Source organism: Pezoporus occidentalis, unplaced genomic scaffold (genome assembly GCF_034315485.1).
Source record: "Pezoporus occidentalis ecotype Australia unplaced genomic scaffold, CSIRO_AGI_Poc_V1 ctg278, whole genome shotgun sequence".
Lineage (NCBI taxonomy): Eukaryota > Metazoa > Chordata > Aves > Psittaciformes > Psittacidae > Pezoporus > Pezoporus occidentalis.
The window spans coordinates 200966-220274 of NW_026914697.1; the positions used below are offsets into that span (position 1 = coordinate 200966).

The 19309-nt window shown below is 55.0% G+C and overlaps 2 protein-coding genes across 9 annotated transcripts in view; both read right to left on the reverse strand.

Moving 5' to 3' along the window:
• Positions 1-7842: 7842 nt before the first annotated feature.
• LOC134166989 (la-related protein 6-like) lies at positions 7843-10900 on the reverse strand. The gene is made up of 4 exons (XM_062625177.1): positions 10334-10900; positions 10058-10234; positions 9605-9815; positions 7843-9171 (listed from the first exon to the last, which is right to left on the reverse strand). Exons 2-4 carry the CDS (start codon positions 10225-10227, stop codon positions 8212-8214), a joined length of 1341 nt encoding a protein of 446 aa, XP_062481161.1. The 5' UTR covers positions 10228-10234; positions 10334-10900; the 3' UTR covers positions 7843-8211.
• Positions 10901-13537: 2637 nt separating this feature from the next.
• RFX2 (regulatory factor X2) overlaps positions 13538-19309 on the reverse strand; it is a 52095-nt gene continuing 46323 nt past the window's right edge. For all 8 annotated transcript variants that reach the window (XM_062625186.1, XM_062625188.1, XM_062625185.1 and 5 more), the window contains 7 exons: positions 18015-18163; positions 17178-17275; positions 16308-16457; positions 15715-15923; positions 15236-15389; positions 13889-13931; positions 13538-13735 (listed from right to left, as the gene is read on the reverse strand). In XM_062625186.1, the coding sequence (XP_062481170.1) occupies positions 13626-13735; positions 13889-13931; positions 15236-15389; positions 15715-15923; positions 16308-16457; positions 17178-17275; positions 18015-18163 (913 nt within the window). In that variant the 3' untranslated portion in view covers positions 13538-13625. The remainder of the gene's footprint in view (positions 13736-13888; positions 13932-15235; positions 15390-15714; positions 15924-16307; positions 16458-17177; positions 17276-18014; positions 18164-19309) is intronic.

A 19309-nucleotide genomic window follows, 5' to 3' on the forward strand; every position in this document is an offset into this window, starting at 1 on the left:
TCTCCCAGGCATTGCAGGGGCTGCACAGCCTTCAGGAGAAGGTGCAGGGGTCAGAGAATCAGAGAATCCCAGCCTGGTTTGGGTTAGGAGGGACCTTAAAACTCATCCAGCTCCAACCCCTGCCACGGGCAGGGACCCCTTCCACTGGAGCAGCTTGCTCCAAGCCCCTGTGTCCAACCTGGCCTTGAACACTGCCAGGGATGGGGCAGCCACAGCTTCTCTGGGCACCCTGTGCCAGCACCTCAGCACCCTCCCAGGGAAGAGCTTCTGCCTAAGAGCTCATCTCAGTCTCCCCTCTGGCAGGTTAAAGCCATTCCCCTTGGCCTGTCCCTACATCCCTTATCCCAAGCCCCTCTCCAGCTTTTCCCCTTTTCCATCCTGCCCTGAGGCTGTCTCCTGGCTTCCCAGGAGCAGAGAAGCTGCTGGGCTTCATCAAAGCAACGCCCGGGGCAGAACTTCATTGCTGGCTTCTCATTAAATGGGAAGAGGCGGCCTTGGTGAGGCAGAGACCTTTGGCTCCCAGCAGTGGGGTGCTCAGAGCAAAGACAAGCTTTCGTGTGTATTAGCTTCAAAGGCTGAGCTCAGGGAACAGCCCGAGTCATCACATACCCGAGGAGGCCGACAGCATCTGAGAGGGGGGGAAAAAACCCCAACCCAACCGTGGCAAAGTGTTGCTGTGTCTCTATGGTTACAGCAGATCGTGTCAGAGGATGCAAAGACGTTACCGGGGAAATCAGACTTGATGGTGTCAATAGAGACTGCGGGAGCTCGTCTCCATCAGGGCAGGTGCTCCGCTCAGACCCACACAGCAACCGCCGGGGATGAAACCCAAATGCCAAGCGGATCGGGAGAAGCAACCATCCCACACACACAGGGATGAGGTGGGCCTGGCAGGGAAACGCGTTCCACCCGCTTGGCACATGTTCCCAGGCAGCTTCCAGTGTGTGCTGAGGGCCTGGGCAGTCAGAGCGTGGTTACAGACCTCGCTGCAATGAGAGCTTGTCAGGAGGCTCGGATTCAGCCTCGCATCCTACCCAAGAGCTAACGCTCCGAGCCCATGGCGTGTTTTCAGTGTCTTGTAAGGAAATGGTTTCCTTCAGTGTCTGCTGCATTTGTATTTTTAAAATGTGGTATTTTGGGGATGTTTTTCTCCTTCAAAATAACACGTAAATGCCATCAAATAGCTCCAGTTACCAATTAGTAGTATTGCAGCAGCAGAGTGAAGATGAAGGAAAGCTGTTGTATAAAACAGCTCACTTGAAAGCATACCAGGGAAACACACAATTTAGATCAAGGACAAAAGAAAACTAATGTATTCATCTTTTAATCTGCAGTCATTTGTCTATTAAGAGCTGCTCTGCAAACAAGCAGTACAAATATTACATGGAAGTGGGATGGCTTTTAAAGGGGAACACAGGATGCGCTGCATCTCCGTCGGATTTCCAAGGCCCTTCCAGCCCTTTTCTCTGCTCCCAGAACATCCCTGGGAGTTTTCCCATAGGTGTCTGCAAGCTTTTTGTGTCTTGTTGCTGACAGCTCCTGGCTGCGGCGTGTTTGGCCACATGCTCCATCCTGCGAGGATGCTTTTCAGTCTGGGCATCTGCCTCTCGACACTTCAACGTGGATGTGACGTTTGGAAGCGCTGAGCGCTTTCCCTCTGGAAAGCAAATTGCTGATGGCATCTGCAGCTGCTGCCCAGATCGGAATGCGGAGCTGACAAGTGGAGGGTGGCCGTTCCTTTGGTCATGTTCCACGTCTCCGTGGTGACTCCGCACTTCAAAAGCAGGCACATTTCACACGTGCACTTTCAAACCCATCTCGAGCGCTAGGAGCCACCTCCCCGTGCTCACAGAGCTTATCCATGTGTAAATGGATGCTGGGAGGCTGGAACAGGGTGCCAAAGAGTGGTGAATGCTCCAACCCTGGCAGCGTCCAAGGCCAGGTTGGATGGGGCTTGGGTGATGTGGTCTAGTGTGAGGCATCCCTGCCCGTGGCAGGGGGTTGGAACTGGATGATCTTCAGGTCCTTTCCAACCCAAACCATTCCTTGATTCTCCAGAATCATTCTGGAGCAATTCGCCACCAAAATGAACCCATCTCAGAGGCTTTGGCAGATGAGCATCTCGAGAGGCAGCACAGAACTCTTCTGTTCCATAGACCTGTACCTGGGCCAGACAGGTACGTTCCTGAGATGAAATACACCCCATGCCCAAAACTTCCACCTCGAATGAGCTGCTCTTAAATGAGGTTGAGGCATTGTTCTTGGCACAGCACTTACCTCGGAGCTGTAATTTGGCAGTGAACATTCTGTATGCTGAGGTCTGAAAAGGAACAAGCCTGTGCCAGAGAGTCCAAAGAGGACAATTGCATCTGGCAGCACGGGCTGCATCCCTAATCTGTGCCATTTGGTGGAGGAACAGACAACCAAGTGAACCAGCGGAGTCACGCGGGACACGTTCAAGAACTATCCCTGGTGCCCCATTTGATCAAAATCAAGCATAAAACGTGGAAATGGCTGAACAAAATCTTCCATGAGAAGTCTTTGGTCTGCAAACACACACTGTGAGCTCAAACGCAACGGGAACAGCAGGGCAAAGCCCTCAGTGCCTGGAGAGAACAGCAGGAGAAGGTCTGAGACAGCAATCTATCCCATTGCTCCTCAGGGTGTCAAAACCACTCTTACATGTTGATGGTGGAGATGCTAGAAGGGACAAGCAGATCATTTAGTCAGACCTCCTATATGACGCAGGCCAGGTACCTACCTATAGGACCATAGAATGGTCTGGGTTGGAGAGTTCCAAAGCTCATCCAGTTCCAACCCCCTGCCATGGACACGCATGCCTCACACTAGACCATGTTGCCCAAGACTTATCCCATGACCGGCCAAGATGTCTGCTGCCAAAAGCCATCTAACCCCAGCCTGAAGCCCTCCTTAATAGAGATACCACCACTTCTGAAGGACTTTGTCCATGAATTCAATGGGAGCATTTGGAGACCCAGCTGGCCCAATGCCCTCAGCTGGATCCAGCATTACCCAGGTTGCAGTGGCTCTTGGTCTGCGGGGACAGTGCTTGTGGAGGAGCAGGCAGCAGTTACATGTCCACAAGCCCCCCCTTGGCCTGCTGTGCTCCACAGAGTGACCTTGGCTTTCCAAGAAGAAGACACTTCCCCGCTCACTGGCAAAAAGTAGCTCCTGGCCAGAGCTGCACTGAGCCCTCTGGCCCCATCGCTGACCTCCAAAGCCCCCAAATAACCTGGGTAGAGGAGAAGTCCATGTCCCAGCCACTGTAGACAACGGCCCCACTGCCTCCTCCTCATCCAGTGGCCATGGCAATGAAGAATGGCCCGAAGCCTTCCCAAAGCTTTCCAGGAAGGCAGTGGATAAGGGATGACAAAAACCTGGGTGGGCAGCGCCTGGCACCAGCTCCTCAGGCAACGTGACCCAGTTGAAGATGTTGGGGTTGGACTGGATGAGCCTTGAAAGTCCCTTCCAACCCGTTCTGTGGCTCTACAACAGCTCCTCCAAAAAGAGGGTACGTGGGGAGCTCTCAGGGGCTCGTGTCCTCTATGGCCAAGCCACCTCAAATCACACCGAGACCCCAACAGCTGCTGTGTTCTTGCAGCAGGGAGGGGCAAGGTGAGGGAAGGAGGACCCTGTCCTCACCCCTGTGCCATACACAGGGGTCCGAGCCAGATGGGACCCATAGGGGACCCCACTCTGGAGGCAGGCTCTGCTCCAGCCATGCTGGGATGGGATGGACCTGCCTCCTCCTGCGCTCCCTAGGGAGGGATGCAGATTGCTTCTCCCCCAGCTGAGTATTGATTGTGGTCAGGCCCGCAGCTCAGGGCTCGCTAATGAATTGTAATTGGGAAGAAGTTCCACTTGGCCATGGTTTATTTCAGTTACGTGGGGATTTGCCATGCATTAAGCTGGAGGCTCATTCCATTAGCGAGGCAGACGCTTCTCTGTGCAGCCTTGAGCCCTCTGCTTGCCCATCCACCCTTCCCAGGGGATTCTGCCCTTCCAAAGCTGCCCCTGCCTGCGTTAAGGGTGAGCACATGGTGGGACCCCAGCCTGAGGCTCATTTGACCTTCCAGAGCCTTCTGTGCCTGGCTCACCACGGCGGATCCATCTCGCCCCGCTTCACCTCACGTCTGCTGGCAGCCGCAGTGCCCTCTGGCCTCCAGACAGTCTCCGGGTCCAGACAGGACCTGAATTTATAACACTGGGAAAGGCAAAGGGAACACAGAGAAAATCTCTCCCTCCCCAGCTGCTGCCTCCCTGCATTGCCCTGCCCCGCTCCTGCTTCCAGGCAGGCGTCCAGGCTGGCCTGTGCTTGCCCCGGGAGCTTCATCCATCCCTGTTTCTGCTCCCTTCTCCATGCCTCCACCCAGCTTCCTGCCACGCATTCACCTTACCTCTGAGCACAGCAGAGTCTTGACGCTATCCACAGGCTCAAAGAGACCACGGCTCACGTTCAGAAACGGGCAGTGTCTGAAGCAGCACAAGCACACGGAGATGCCACCGGGACCCGTGCTGCAAGGAGAGGTCTCCAAGAGCGCAGCTGCTGAGCAGGGAAGAGTCAAAGGAGGGGTTTGCCGCTGGGGGAAAGCGAGTTCAGCAACACGAGCACCAGCGAGGGGCACGAGATGGGTTTCGTCTCAAGGTCTGCTAATGAACGGATGTGAAAGCGCATCAGCTCCCTGAACTGGGCCATGAGATGGGCTGAGCAGGAGATGAGGTGACGAACACAAGCCCTGGTTACCTGCCTTCGGAAGGGAGAACACCATGCTCCTAGAAAGTGTGTGCTCATAACGGACATGAGATTAAAGACCTGATTTCAGACGGCTCGTGGAGCCTCACCCGCAAGGCAACACCATAACGCAGAGCAAGAGCCCTCCCTCCGTGGGGAATAACGAGGGGAATTACAGAGTTAAGCAGAGAAGGAGTCATGTGAAGCTGAGCCACACAAGTCTGGGCGGTCAGTACAAGGCACTGAACCAGGACTGCAAAAGCAGGGCTGGGAGGAGAAACCCAAATGAGACCATGAATGCAAACGGAATAACACTGCAGGAATCAAAGAGCGCATGAAGTGGGGAAGCAACTTGGATGTAAGAAGTGCCCTGCCTCTTCACCAGCCCGGGTAGATTTCCAGTGAGCATCTATAGAGCATCCATACCCTGCTGGTCCTGAGAACAGATGGTACATACAAAGAAATCAATCAGAGAGGGTTTAATATACCTGTAAAACACGCAGAGAGGTGCAGCAGCAGCAGGACCTCGCAAGATTTAGTAGCTGGAATTGGTGGAGAGCTGTCTGTGCTCGGGAGCAATCACACTGAATCAAAACGGAATCATTCTCACAAAATCAGACCAATTCCTCTCGTTAGGTTTGCTGCTCGAGTTAATGGCCTGTCTGATGTTAGGATATGAAAGCTGGGGAGAAAATACAGCCACATGGAGCTCTTCCAACTAAGCCTTAACTAATATCCTGGGATCCTGTGCATAGATGAATTAGATGGGAAGATGAAATAAAGCCTTGGGAAAGTAAAAGCTGTTCCGAGGCTGGTCTACTTGAAAGAGGCAATACAGGAAAAGGCAAAGCATGACAAAGTGCAGAAGCAATAGTGCTCATGGGCTGATCCCTGCCAGGGGGCTGGCAAAGAATTCCCTATGGAAAAAAAAAAACCCAAATTGCCTTCTGATGGTGGGAAGGGATCCCCGGTGGCTGCATCCTCAGAGGGACCCAGGCCCGGGTTCCCTCTGTGACTGGGATGCGGGAGGCAAGGCTGCTCTGCAGCAGTTGTGGGGGGAGGTTGGGAGCAGAGCATCATCCATCACTGCCACGTCTTTCCTGCTCATTAGCATGGAAACGAGCTGCTCCCGAGCACAGCCGGGGCTTCCCCCTGCAGCAGGTCACAACCCTCCTTTGCTTGGAACTCCAGGATGCTGGAAGCCCCCAACGCCTTCAGCACTCTGTGTGCCCAAGGAGCATCGTCAGCTTTACCCATCCCGGTAAAGGGAAACAGCTCCAGCTGGAGATCCTGCCCCGGGGAGGGAGGAAACACCAGCGTCATAAAAAGGCTGGGGATGGGTTCCTTGGGATGTATGGAGCTGAGAGCGACGTGCGTGGTGCTGGCCCTGGAGGCCTGCCACATCCTGCCCCCAGGCCCAGCACCTTCTGGAGAGGGCTGGGATGCAGGGGAGGGCTTTGGCAGGAGGAGCTGCCCTGGATGGCTTTCCCCAGGGATCAGCATCACTTGCAGGTGAGCTGAGGAGGCAGCAACCCAAGGAAGGGCTCAGGTGAGGAGCTGGGAGGTTGGACGCTTCCACAGCCAGCGCATCCCACATCAGCCCCCGATGCCGTTTACGCACCCTGCACGTGGTGCTTGGCTCCATTTACCCCACTGAGGGAGTCAGGGGGAACCAGGAAAGCCCCCGACATCCCTGCTATCAGCAGGCCAAGAGCTCCATGCCTTGAGCCACATTGCAAAGCAGCAGAGCCAGAGAGAGATTCCCTTTTATTTATAAAGCAGGCCATGTTATTAATACCACATAATGACTGTATTGCTGTACCCAGCACTGTAAATACACACACACATCCCAGAGCCAGGCACATTCCCTGCTGCAAATTGCCCACAATTAGCAATCGACTGTGTCTATAATCATGGGGACTGTGATTTGTGCTTCCAGCCCGGCAGGAGGATGAGTGGCTCTGCTAACTGGAGTTTGGTGCAGGAGGGAATTGCCCTCAAGGCCAAGACTTCCCCTTCAAGTGACACAAGACCTGATCTGTCACCGGGCAGCCCCGTTCTGGCCCCAAGTGATGCTGCCTCAGACTTCTCTGCACATACTGCATTTGTCACCACAGCGCTGGTGCTCCCTCTGCCCATTAACGGATCCGTGTCATTGCCTGGGGCTGGTCCCCATCCATCTCCTGCTGCTACAAGGCAGAGCACACCCTGTTCACATGAGCACGCAGCAGGACACACCATGTCCTGGCCAATGCTCCGTGGTGCCTGGCTGTGGTAGACACCGAGCTGTTGCCAGGGGTGAAAGGGGTGAAGCCACCAATGCAGCTTCAAACCATCCTGAAGACAGGAAGGAGGTGAGGGCAAGGCACTGATACCATGGCCAGCAGCAGCCTGCTCAGGAGCACCCACCCTGCAGAGCTCCCCAGGATGTACCAGCTTCAAAGCCAGCATCCTCCACAGTGGCTTTGGTCTCTCCTTTTCTAACCAGCACCCAAACATCTACAACAGAAGCACAGAGTGGGTTGGAAGGGACCTTAAAGCCCATCCAGTTCCAGTGCCTGCCACGGGCAGGGAGACCTTCTACTAGAGCAGGTCACCCAAGAGCTCAGCTGTAGATACCCACAGGAGGAACCACGAACTCACTGGATACTCGAGGTCAGCTGCAGCAGGATGGGGATGCTCTTCCTGGGATGCAGGGCTGGGGCACACTGCTCCATCCGAGCATCACCAACAACCACTGCTGCCACACTTGGGCCAAGGCTGCTCTTTCACTTGCAGGTCCATACCCAGAGGTCCCTGCAGCAGACCCATGGGGTCAGGGATGCTGGGGATGCAGAAGGTGCCCTGTGCCAGAATTGCTGGTGGGGCTGGGGCCGTGGGGAAGGGCAGCTCCTGGCACAGGTTGGCTGTTTGGTGTCTCCCCAGCACAATGCTGGGGCTCCCCATGTTCTGGCCATAGCCCACAGCCTCCTTGGAGCCAGCACAGATGGGTTCCTGGAGGACTCATGGGCACAGCCCCACACTGAAGGCAGCACCAGGACCCTGGGATAAGGACCTTGAGGCCAGGGTGGGGATGGACGCTCGCAACAGGACAGGCTGCAAGGCCTCATCCTGAACAGCTCCAGCTCCCTGCACAGCAACAGAACCCCACAACACCCCAAGAATGCCGGGGGGGGAGCTGCAGCCCAGGCATGGACCCTCCCCACCCTTCTCCATCCGCACCTTGGGCAGCCCCAAGACCAAGAAGGAGCAAAGAGAGAAGGACCAAAATAAATCACTGCAGCAGCCAGGAAGTGCCTGGAGAATTCCTCCCTCTTTATTGCCCATTTCCCATGGGAGCTCCACAACCTGGGCCAGGAACAGCCCCTGCGGGAAGCGGCCTCGCCTCTCCAGTCTGCTCGAGAGGAGGAGGAAACCAAGAGAAGAGACGGAGCCCGAAACCCAACCGTGAAGGAGCCTCAGCGCCGGAGGACGAGCTCTCCGCTCCCGAAGCCCTTGGTGCCATCGGAGCCGTGGGGCAGGCGCAGCAGCACATCCCGCAGGCCGAGGCGGTCGCTCAGCATCCCCTGGGCTGGTGGGGCAGAGCCAGGACAGGGTTTGGCATCGGGAGCGGGGCTGCTGTGCCAGGGGCTCCATCCGCAGCGGCGCTCGGGGCTGCAGCAGGGGCCGGAGCAGCTCCTGGGGTCCCAGCTGAGCGGGGGGAAGACTTTGCTGCCGAGGAGAGAGCCAGTGATGCTGTTGCTGAAGTTGCTGAGCTTCAAGTTGCCATCAAATGAGGTGGGTGCGGAGGGGTCCCTGCTCTGGAGGAGGGGTGGCGAGACCCTGGCACCATCTGACCCTAGAGAGCTGCAGAGCCCGGAGTCCCCGAGGCTACGGGGGAACACGGAAGCTGCCGCCTGCAGCCTCCATCCCATCTGGTCCAGCTCCTCCGCCTTCCTCTCAGCACCAGGTTTCTTCTTGGAGTCCCTCATCCAGAGCCGGACCACTTTGATGCGCTCCCTGCCCCGGCAGCTCCTGCTGCTGAGGTCCTCAAAGGCCCTGCAGGCGCTCTCCAGGCTCTCGTACTCCACCGTGGCGCAGCACTTGCTCAGCAGCTCCGGGAAGCGGGATGCGTATTTCTGCACATCCGAGGGCAGTTTGCAGCCTGGACGCAGGATGCGGATGGCGGCGATGGCTCCAAAGGGGCTGAACATCCTTGTGATGGTGTCCAGGAAGCAGTTCTGGCGCAGCAGAGGCACGTCCTGCTCCTGGGGCTGCAGCTCCCAGGCCAGCAGCAGTTTGCTGGGAGGGACGGTCAGGAGGGATTCGGGGATGGGGATCTTCCTCCTCACTTTGGTCCCCTCCTTGTTCACCTCCAGCAGCCTGGAGAACTGCAGGGCATAGAGCGTGAGCCGCCAGTCACGCGTCAGGTATCTCACCTATGGGAGAGAGGGGGACACGGCATCCCCATGAGTCTAAATCCCCCTAACCCCACCCTCCAGGCAGGCTTCAACCCCACCAACTTGAAGTCACAGCAAGACAATATCCCCCTCTCACAGGAGCACCTTCAGGCCTGCAGGGGAAGGTCTCCAGTGCCCCCTTGGCTCCCCACACATCACAGCACCAGCACTTCCCTGCAGTGTTTTGGCTCTGGGATGGCCTTTCCCAAAGCAGCCCAGAGGAACCACGGTCAGAGGAGGTGAATGAGCCCCCGGGGTGGTTGGAGGACTGCTGCAGCACATCAAAGGCAAAGAGCAGAGCCTGGCCCTGCACCACCAGCACTTCCCCAGGACACAGAGCCTGGACCTCCCCATACACCCCAGCAGAGACCCCCAGAGCACACCCAGACACCATCCCACCGGGGCTGCCCACCTTCTTGAAGGACGTCAGGAGCTTGATGCTGACAAAGCCCATCTTGTTCTTCTGGACGTGTTTCAGGAGGAAAGCGTCCTTGGCCAGGTTCTCATCAGAGAAGTAGAACTCCACCTGGGACACGATCCTCTGGATCAGCTGCTGGTCGGGGATGGAGTGGGTGCAATCCAGCAGATTGGCCCCCGAAGCATCGCTCACGTTGCAGAAGGTCCTGGCAGGGCAGCAGGGGCACAGGGATGAGCTGGTGGCCTTTGGGATGCGCAACAGTGCCCGGTCACAGCCACAATGGTGCAGACAGCAGAGACCCAGAGCTTTGCCCTAGCTATGGGGGAGCGATGCCAGCCTGCACTCTGTGAGCACCAGTGCTCGACAGTGAATCCAAGCCCATTCCAGACATATTCCCTTGGGGATAAACATAATGCTCAGCCCCCCCCCATCCCAGCAGCCACATACCCACTGAAGCTCTCAAAGAAGTCCTCCTGCCTGAGGAGCTCGAGTGAGCAGCTCTGTGGTGGACGAAGATGCTGTGTTGGGATGGGATTCCTCAGTCCTGGCATTGGGGTGCTGCAGCTGGGCTGGGAACAGGGCCCTAAGGCCACCCCAGAGCTGTATGATGAGATCATCCTTCGTCTGGAACGTTACACAGGAGAAGAGGAACACCAGGCTGCTTCCCAACCACAACCAGCCCAGGGATGGGGGAGCAGAGGGAGCTTGTGGCTGTGCCCTTACCTGCTTGGCAGTACTGGGAAGGGTAGAAAGTCCGGGCACTACATCCTAGAGACCTGCAGGCAGAGACCCCAAACCCTCCCCACCTCCGAACAAAGGCTCCTGAAAGAGGAAAGAAAGGAAAAGAAAGGAAGAAAAAGCCCTTAGAGCCCCCAGGCTGCTGGTTTATAAGAGCAGCCACCCTGAGGGAGCCCCAGTGATGGGTTATGGACCCACCAGGCTCCAGGTGAAACCTCTCTGCAGGTTAAACAGCCCCAGCTGAGCCCTGTGTCCACTGCTGAGCCAGGCCAGGCAGCAGAGCAGCACGGAGGCACCAGTAGCAGCACTGGTACCAGTACCGGCACCCCGTGGTACCCAGCAGGGCAGTGAACTGCTGCCGTGAGGCAGCTCTTTCTGTGCCTCGGTTTCTTTTTCTTCTGCAGGGACAGCAACAGGCACAGGGAGGTGCAGGGAGGGCTCATTCAGCCCAGGGCATCGCTTGGGTTCTTGGTGCTGCTGAAGTGATGGCAAAGTCCTTCTTCCTGCAGAAATCACCCCAATCCCAGGGGAGGGAGCAGGAGAGCCCCAGGGGTGAAGCCCAGGGTGCCCTGGGAGGGGGGTGATGCTGTCGGGCACGACAGCCCATAGCTTCAGTTGAAGATTCTTCTAGTTGAAAACCTCCCTGCTCAATGCAGGGATGAGCTCTGAAGCTCCCTCCCAACCCAAACTGCTGTATGATCCCATGACTCAGTACGAGGTGGGGAAGGGTTGGGATGAAACTCATCCCTTTGCTTGAGTCCACGCTGGGACCAGCGGGAGGGCACCACAGTGGGGGACCCATCACACATCCACCCTGAGCACTGTCGGGTGCATCCCTGGCAGCATCCCTGGCAGCATCCCTCCCTCCCTCCCTCCCAGGGGCAGGCTGGTCCCCTGCCCCAATGCCTTGCCCCAGCCATGTGGGGGTCCTGCTGCTGCACCCCCCAGCTGTGCCACACTGCCCTGCTTGAAGCTCATCCTTCCAAGGACTGGCAATGCCAAACGGCCTCTGGGATGTTGCAAGCCCCTGGTTTCCCTGGGGTTGGCACAATTGGTGTGTGTCCCCCATCAGCACCACTTCAAACTTCCCTGTCATGACCTGGCTTTCTGTGTGGTGGTGATGCTGAGTGCAAGAGGCAGTCCTGGGATGCAGGAGGTGGCACAGGAACTGGCAACAGCCACTGGAAGGTGGTGGCACTGGGTGGTGGGTGGCAAGGAAAAGGTGGTGGGAAGCAGAGGGTGTCCTCCTCCCTGCAGCCACCAGGTCCCTGGCCAGAATTGCTTTGTTCAGACCACACTGGGCAGTTCCTGCATCTCCCCTCAACGCTGCAAGGCTGCATCACCTCCCTGGCACCTCCTTTCAACGACTGAAGAAGAAATGGCACCACAACATTGATTGTACAGGCCTGAGCATTTGATATATGTTTATTGCTATTCAGGTTTAGCTGGGAATTTGGTGCAGATGGGGTTTAGGTGTTATCCAGACTCCTTGCACAGTGCTGCAGAGCTCCAGAGCATCCCCTTTGCCCGTCCATGGGAAGCAGACGGTGGCTGAGGTCGGTCGGTAGCGGCTGCAAAGAGCCAATGCACCAGCACTGGTTCAGGCCACACTGGGTGGGAGCAGGGGAGTTTGAGACCTGGTTGCTCAGTTGGTGTTTTAGACCCTTTTATCAGCAGGATCTGAAGTGCAGCCTCTGACCCAGGGAGTTATTTACAGCCAAATCCAGCTTTCTCACTTGTCTCCTGCTCCTTTGATACGAGACATTTACAGACAAACATCACCCTGACAGACAACAGCACGGGACAGTGGGAGGGAAAGATGTGCCACTAAACACACGCTCTTTTTACTTTCCATTAGCACTAGTTTTCCAAGTGTCACAGCTACCTTAGTACCATTGGGAGTGAGTAAGTAACATGTTTGGATAGAATATACTCTGATATGCAGATGTACACGAGACCCCTGGAAAAGCTCACATCAAATACTGCATCATTAGAAATAATAATAATAATAAAAGCTATTTATGACACAGCCTTTATTCACAGACAGATTTGCCCCGGTGGGGGGGGTTGTTTTTGCTGTTTGACTGGATGGCAGATTCCACCCCCTTCCTCTGCCCTGTGTAATCCACATCAGCCCAGACCTCACAGGGCATGGAAAGGGAGAATAAAACCCTGCTGGGGCAGAAGCTCCCCCAGCTCAGCCCCATTGGAGCCACCACCACAACGCTGCAGGGGAATGCTGGTGGAGTGATGAGCACAGTCGGGGCTGTGCCAGCCCCTCGCTGCTCCGTGGGATGGGCTCAGCCAGCACAGGGGGAAACGGGCCTGCCAGCCCAGCCTAAGGCACTGCAGTCACACACCCTCACCCCATCCACACGCAGCCCTACAGGCAGCTGCACCCACCTTCAACACCTTAGCAGGACATCAATGAGTCTGACAAAGCCCAGGACGTGGGAGCAGTTCCCTTCTGCCTGGGGACCCTGGGGAGGATGGGGATTGCCCACAGGCATCAGAGCCCAGGGGGCAATGGACATGCTTTGCAACCAGCTGCTGCTTCCTCAGTCCTTTGGTATCTTGAGTTGGCCTGACAGTGGCCCAGGAGCATTTGCAGATCAGCAATGAAACGCTGAGCTGGGAAGACATGGGAGCAGCTGGGAATCCTGTCCCAGAGCATGTGTGTGTCAATCCCAGAGCACACGTGTGCACCACTCCGCCGGGACCAGATGGATGTGCAGCCTGGAGCCCTCTGCCCAGGTGGGTACAAGAGGGATGTACTGTCCTGCACTCCCTGGTGCAAACGATTTGGCAAAGTCAGAGCCAGGACTTGTCTTGAAAGGCTGGAGGAGAAGGGTCAGGCATTTTCCTTTCTTCTTGGGCACTGAGTGGTTCAAGTCTGTATCACAGTGAAGTCTGACAAGTGGGGAAGAAACCCAAACCACCTTCCCTGAAAGAGGAAGCCTCATTTGCCTGCCTGGCTCAGGCTGGAGAGGAGAGGCTCACCCAGCCAGGCACATGGGATCCACTGCTGACCACGGGGCTTCCATCGCTCGGTAGCAGACTTTGGACCATCACCCTCCAGCCAACAGTGATGCCGGAGGAAAGCAGGCGGCCAAACCAGCTCCGTCCTGGGCTCACCCCGCAGCCCTCCTCGAACACAAGTAAACATAAAGAGAAACTAAGAGGCACTAATAACGCAGACACAGGAGACTCAGGCTTGCGAGCACCAAACCTGGCTCCGGACGTCTTCCCCCAGCTGGAGAAAAGCCGAGTCCCCGTTTCAGATCTCCTGCAGGGAGTAGCCAGGGTCGCTGCGCTCCCGCTTCACCAGCGGCTCCCCCGTGCTCCGGGAGTCGGTGTCCACCTCGCTGCCCAGGTCACCAACGTCATCTGCAAAGGACAGGGCTCAGCATGAGGTTGGCACTCCGAGGGGAAGAGGCTCTTCTTCCCGAGAGAGCAGGGTGGAAGAGCCTGCACGAGCCTCCCCCTCCCACAGCAACTCAGCCCCGGGTCGCAGGACTTCCCCTGAGGGACAGGAGGTACCTTTGTCCAGCAGCGTTGGGGACAGGGATGTGAGGTCACCAAACTGAAAGGAAAAGGAGGTGCAAGGTAAGTGAGGCTCGCTGGAGACCCAAGGCACCAGACCTGCAGGCTGGCCCCTACGCCCGAGCAATTCCAACGAGCAGCTGGAGCGCTCAGGAGAAGTCACAACCAGCAGCAGTGGTGAAGAACAGCAAAACCAACCACGTGTTCTGGGGAAAAGCCTGTAGCTACCATTTAAACACACCCCCCCCCCAACAACCCAGGGCAGGGCTGAGCTCTGGAATGAAGGAAGGAATTGTTCCATCTCCCGAGTCACATCCGAGTGATGGTGCCTTTTCTCCAGCCCTCTCCATCTGTTGGCCAACTGCTCACCCAAACCATCCCAGCTCGTCACCACTCCTGGGGCTCTGCCATCACTTCACCTCTCTACAGCTCCCTGTGAAGCCTTTGCATTCACGGCAGGAGAGTGCTCTGGCTTGCCAGGCCATTGTGCAACGAGAGCTGGGGATATATTGGCTCTGAAGATGCGCTGTCTCCCTCTGAAACACTAAATTGCTCTGACAATAACGCTGAAAGGTCCTGCAAAGTAGGGCAGCAGAAGGAACTGAGGAGCGCAGGGGGTCTAAAGGGAGCAATGGAAACGGAAGGATGAGATCCATCCTCTTTCGGTGGGAAGACTCAGCCCCCTCCTGGAGAATAGGAATAGTGCAAGAGTTTAACGAAGGCAAGGCAAAGAGTGCAGGATGAAAGATTCCCACAGGCAGCTTTTCCTGGGAGCCACTCTCTGCCTTTCACGTTCCTTTAGTATCAGTAAAGAGAGGGCTTTTGTTGGGAAGAGTGGGACCTCGCAGCACTGCTGACCTGGTGCAACAGCGTGGCTCTAATAGGAGGGGAAGGGGAAGCAAAAGGCACACACAGCTCATCTGTGTGGCTCACATGAGCTCCATGGAAGGAAGAAAACAGCTGAAATGGGCTGAAAGTTGCAGGGAAGGTTACTTCTGGACCTTTCTTTGCTTGATTTAGCTCTTGTGTTTGCTCTGGCAGCAACCCCAAAGTCAGGGTTGGTACCCCCAGGTTATGGAGAGAGGTGGGGAGATCCTTTTCCTCCAAAACCCAGCTGATGCTCAACTGCCCCAAACCCCCTCACAGCTCAGGTATTAGCCAGCCAGGATGAAGGATGCTCAAGGAGCTGAAGCCTTGTGCCAGGCACTCAAAACAAGTCGGTAAATCATTCAGCAAAGCTGGTTCTAAGAACGTGGTGAGGACACAGTGTGGTTTGTGAAGCAACTGCTTCCCTTTGAGCGCTGATAAATTTGGGTCTGTTTCTAGGGAATAAACAATTCTCACCTCTCCCATGACGGCAATTGGCATCTCCCCCGTTGCCTGGGCAACACGATGCTCTACCAGATAAAACATGTACTCATCATAGAGCAGGCGAATGAGGTGGAAGGAGCCAAAGCTGGCAGCACTGCGCAGGGTGAGGTCCCGGATCACCATGGAGCTGGAAAAGGGCCAGGAAACAAAATATTTGGGTTGTGGTTTACTCTTGCATCACAGCTGATGTGAGTTCTTGACCCTGACAATGCTCTGTTTCTACCTCTAGCCCAAGAGTAGCAAAGCACTTTATAAGAACTGAGTTGATGGAGCATCCTAGCCCCATCCTGAAAGGATACAGGAGGTAGAACTGTACCCTTCTGTACCAGGGCAGAGCAACAGTTAACCAGAGTTGCATGGGAGTAAAGAAATTGGCCTTGGCTTTTCAAGGAGCTGCTGACATGCCCTAAGCCCCACGCAGGAACATCTCCAAAATGAGAAAGGAAATGTACCTATAGAAAGACCATTTCAACAGGAACTGCCTGGCTGCCTTGGGGAAGCTGGGACTGCCCTCATGGTGCTTCAGGACTTGAGTAACAACGTTATCCAGCCAACTTGCCCACTGGTCCAGAGAGCTCTGCTGCTGCAGGGTGAGCTTGAAATCCTGCTCCAGCTTCTGTACCATGCCTTCCTTGCACTGGCACACCCATGAGGCTTGCTCCTGCTCAGAAAGAAGGGTTGAGTTACTCATGCCAAGCCTGAATGGTTGCTGCTCCCCATCCCAGGAATTCAACTTCATTTCTTAGCAGACAAGAACTGTGCACGAGTTCGGAACCCTGTCCCCTCCGATTCATCCAGACTACAGCACAATATTACTGTTAGAACTACATAATGGTTGGTACCACCACTTCTTACAGAAATTCCTTAATGCCTGCTCCCCTCTTCACAGCGCAGTGGCAAACTTACCTGGAAAAGTAACATTAAACCATGAAATTGGTCATTTAATTGCTTTTTTAGTATTGGAAAGATGCTGGCTACCAGCAGGGAACCTCCTTAGAGTCCCAGTCCTCGACAGTATGACACAGGCAAAGGCACCACACGTTACCTGCACGTTGGCAAAGTCGACCCGGTTGAGGTCGCTGAGCATCTGGTTTATCTGCGAGGTGTTCTGCAGCACAGCCCGGGCAGCCTGGGCCAGGTGGTTCAGGGACGTGTATCTCCGTAAGGTCTGCGCGAAGGCACTCACCACCCCGACCTGCAGCACAGCCACAGGGCTCCGTGAGGAGGAGGGCTCTGTGCTCAGCTCAGGCACGCGGCGCACAGCAGCTGGGGTACCCTGCATAGCCCCACTTGTGCTGCTGTCCCAAGCTCTTTGGCAGCATCCCGCAAACCGGCCTCTGTGCTTCTTTAAGCTAATGGGTTTTCACACTCTGCCTCCAGCAGAGACCAGCAAGGTGAGAAGAGGCTACAGGAATACATGGCTTTAAGGAGAGGGGAAGTAGGAGCCTTGGGTTCAAGTCTCTGCAATGCCATTCAGTCCATGAGGTGTCCTGTGGTTTTTAGCAGGACAAACCTCATTCCAGGGCAGGGATTTTCTTCCACAGAGCCTTTATCTTAGGATAAAGGAATGGTTCAATGGACAGAGCATCATAACCTGCTGGTGCAAAGGAATTTCCCTACATGTCATAGAATGGTTTGGATGGGAAGGGACCTTAAAGCTCACCCAGTTCCAACCCCTGCCATGGGCAGGGACACCTTCCACTAGAGCAGCTTGCTCCAAGCCCTGTCCAACCTGGCCTTGAACACTGCCAGGGATGAGGCATAATTATTTTGGTTCATAACCATCCATTACACCGTGTTAACCTGGAGCACACGTGGCCAAACCCAAGCAGTGATTTCCAGTCGCTGCAAAACTGCAACACACAGACACTCAGCTCCTATCATCTCTGACCTGTATCATGCTCCTTCTGCTTACCTTGGTCTGGACAATCTCGGGGGGGAAATCACTCATGGCATTCATCAGCCACCCTTCCAAACTCTTGGCAAAATTACGGATTGCCTGGGTGAGTGTGCCTGCAAAGGAAACTGCACAGTTAGAAAGGATGTTCCACAGCATCTCTGGACACCACTTCCTACCTTAGGACTGCCGGGGAAAGCACAGCCTCTAATCTGGTTAGCTGTGATCTCCATTAGCACCAAGGAAATCAGCTGAGTCCTGGATGCACCCAAAGTTTTCTTATTCTCTAATGTTGTTGCTCCAGCTTTACTTCTTATTCTTTTCTCTTATTCTATCTCATTCTTTTCTCATTGATAGTCCTTCTGAGCATTCTGCAGATGTTGAAATCTGCTCTTTACAGACACCCATGTGCCCCAGCACACAGACTGGCAACAGCAGCTCAGAGGGATGTGGCTTTCCAGTACTGCCCAGCCCATCACTGATCTCCCATCTGGAAGTTGACCTCAAATTCCCAGGAGGTGCAGCAGGGGACAGGACTGTCCTACCCAAAGATACTATCTCAAAGGAAGCATCTCACAAGGATTAGCTCTTGTGCATTGAGGCTATGCTTTTACCCTGACTCCAAGCCAAACTCAGGAGATGGGATATGCCATAAACCAAGTTTTAAAAGGCATGGGAATTTCCAGGGGCCGCAAAGTACCATCGACACAGAGCGATGCTGCAGGATGAATATTGCATTCAAAACAAACCCCTCTAAATCTGCTTTTATAATGGAAATCTTTGTGACAAGTGGTAGCCAGGCTGATGGCTGTTTGTCAGACACAACATCCCATGATCCCGCTGCAGGATACTCACTGGGCACTGGTCTGAGCACGTCTGGGATGAGAATCTCCACCAGGGCCTGGTACAAGATGTGATCACAGCTTCTCATCCACTTGAGGATGGGCTCGTATTTGCACAGGCTGATCAGCTTCTCTTTCGAGAGGGTTGCTTCATGCTCCTCACTGCGGGAGGAGGAGGAGGGAGGCAGTGTTAGCAGCAGGTTTGCGCTCAGTGTGTTCACTCTTCTTGAGTTCTAATCCATTTTCAGCAGAAGAAAAGGCAGAAGCCATTCATGTTTTGTTCAAAAGGAAACCTCTGATTGCTTGTACAAGTCTTGCCTGACTCTGCAAGCACCTCTCTGTCCATGGGCTCTGAGCACAGTTTTCCCTCAAAGCCACATCTCCTGGTGCTTGCCCTGCCTGCCTTTGCTGCTGTCTCCATTGCCTTTCACATGCGTATGTCTGTGTGTCCATGGGAATTGCACTTCAGTACAGACATTTCAGCAAGCAAAGGCTTAGCTGACTCCTCCCTACAGACCCAGCTATTTCAATCATAGAATCATAGAACCACAGAATGGGTTGGGTTGGAAGGGACCTTAAAGCTCCTCCAGCTCCAACCCCTGCCACGGGCAGGGACCCCTTCCACTGGAGCAGCTTGCTCCAAGCCCCTGTGTCCAACCTGGCCTTGAACACTGCCAGGGATGGGGCAGCCACAGCTTCTCTGGGCACCCTGTGCCAGCGCCTCAGCACCCTCACAGGGAAGAGCTTCTGCCTTATCTCCAACCTGAGCTTCCCCTGTTTCAGTCTGAACCCATCACCCCTTGTCCTATCGCTCCAGTCCCTGATGAAGGTTCCCTCTCCAGCATCCTTGTAGCCCCCTTCAGACACTGGAAGCTGCTCTGAGGTCTCCATGCAGTTTCTCTTCTCCATTTCTAAAACCTTTACACCTCTCCTCTCTACTCTAAACCCCCTCAGCTGTAGCAGTGGCAGCAAATGTTGTTTGAGCAGCTCAGCCACTACTGACAGCTACTACAAATGGTTTCAGTGTTTAACACCTTTGAAAGCTGAATGTTTTCAGAGGGAAAAAGAGCTGATGTTTGATGAGAACAGAGTGTATTGTCTCTTGCTGAATGAGGTCAACCAAGTTGCATTATTTTCACTTTATAGATGTAGGGACACTTTTTTTGCATGATTAATGCATAAGATACTTGGTTAAACAGCAAGCAGAGAAAACCAAAGCCTTAATGCACTGCCAGCACATCAAAGAAGAGATGCTCAGATGTTATGTTGGGAGCTGGGAATTTGGAAGGGACTTTCCCCACGTGTTAC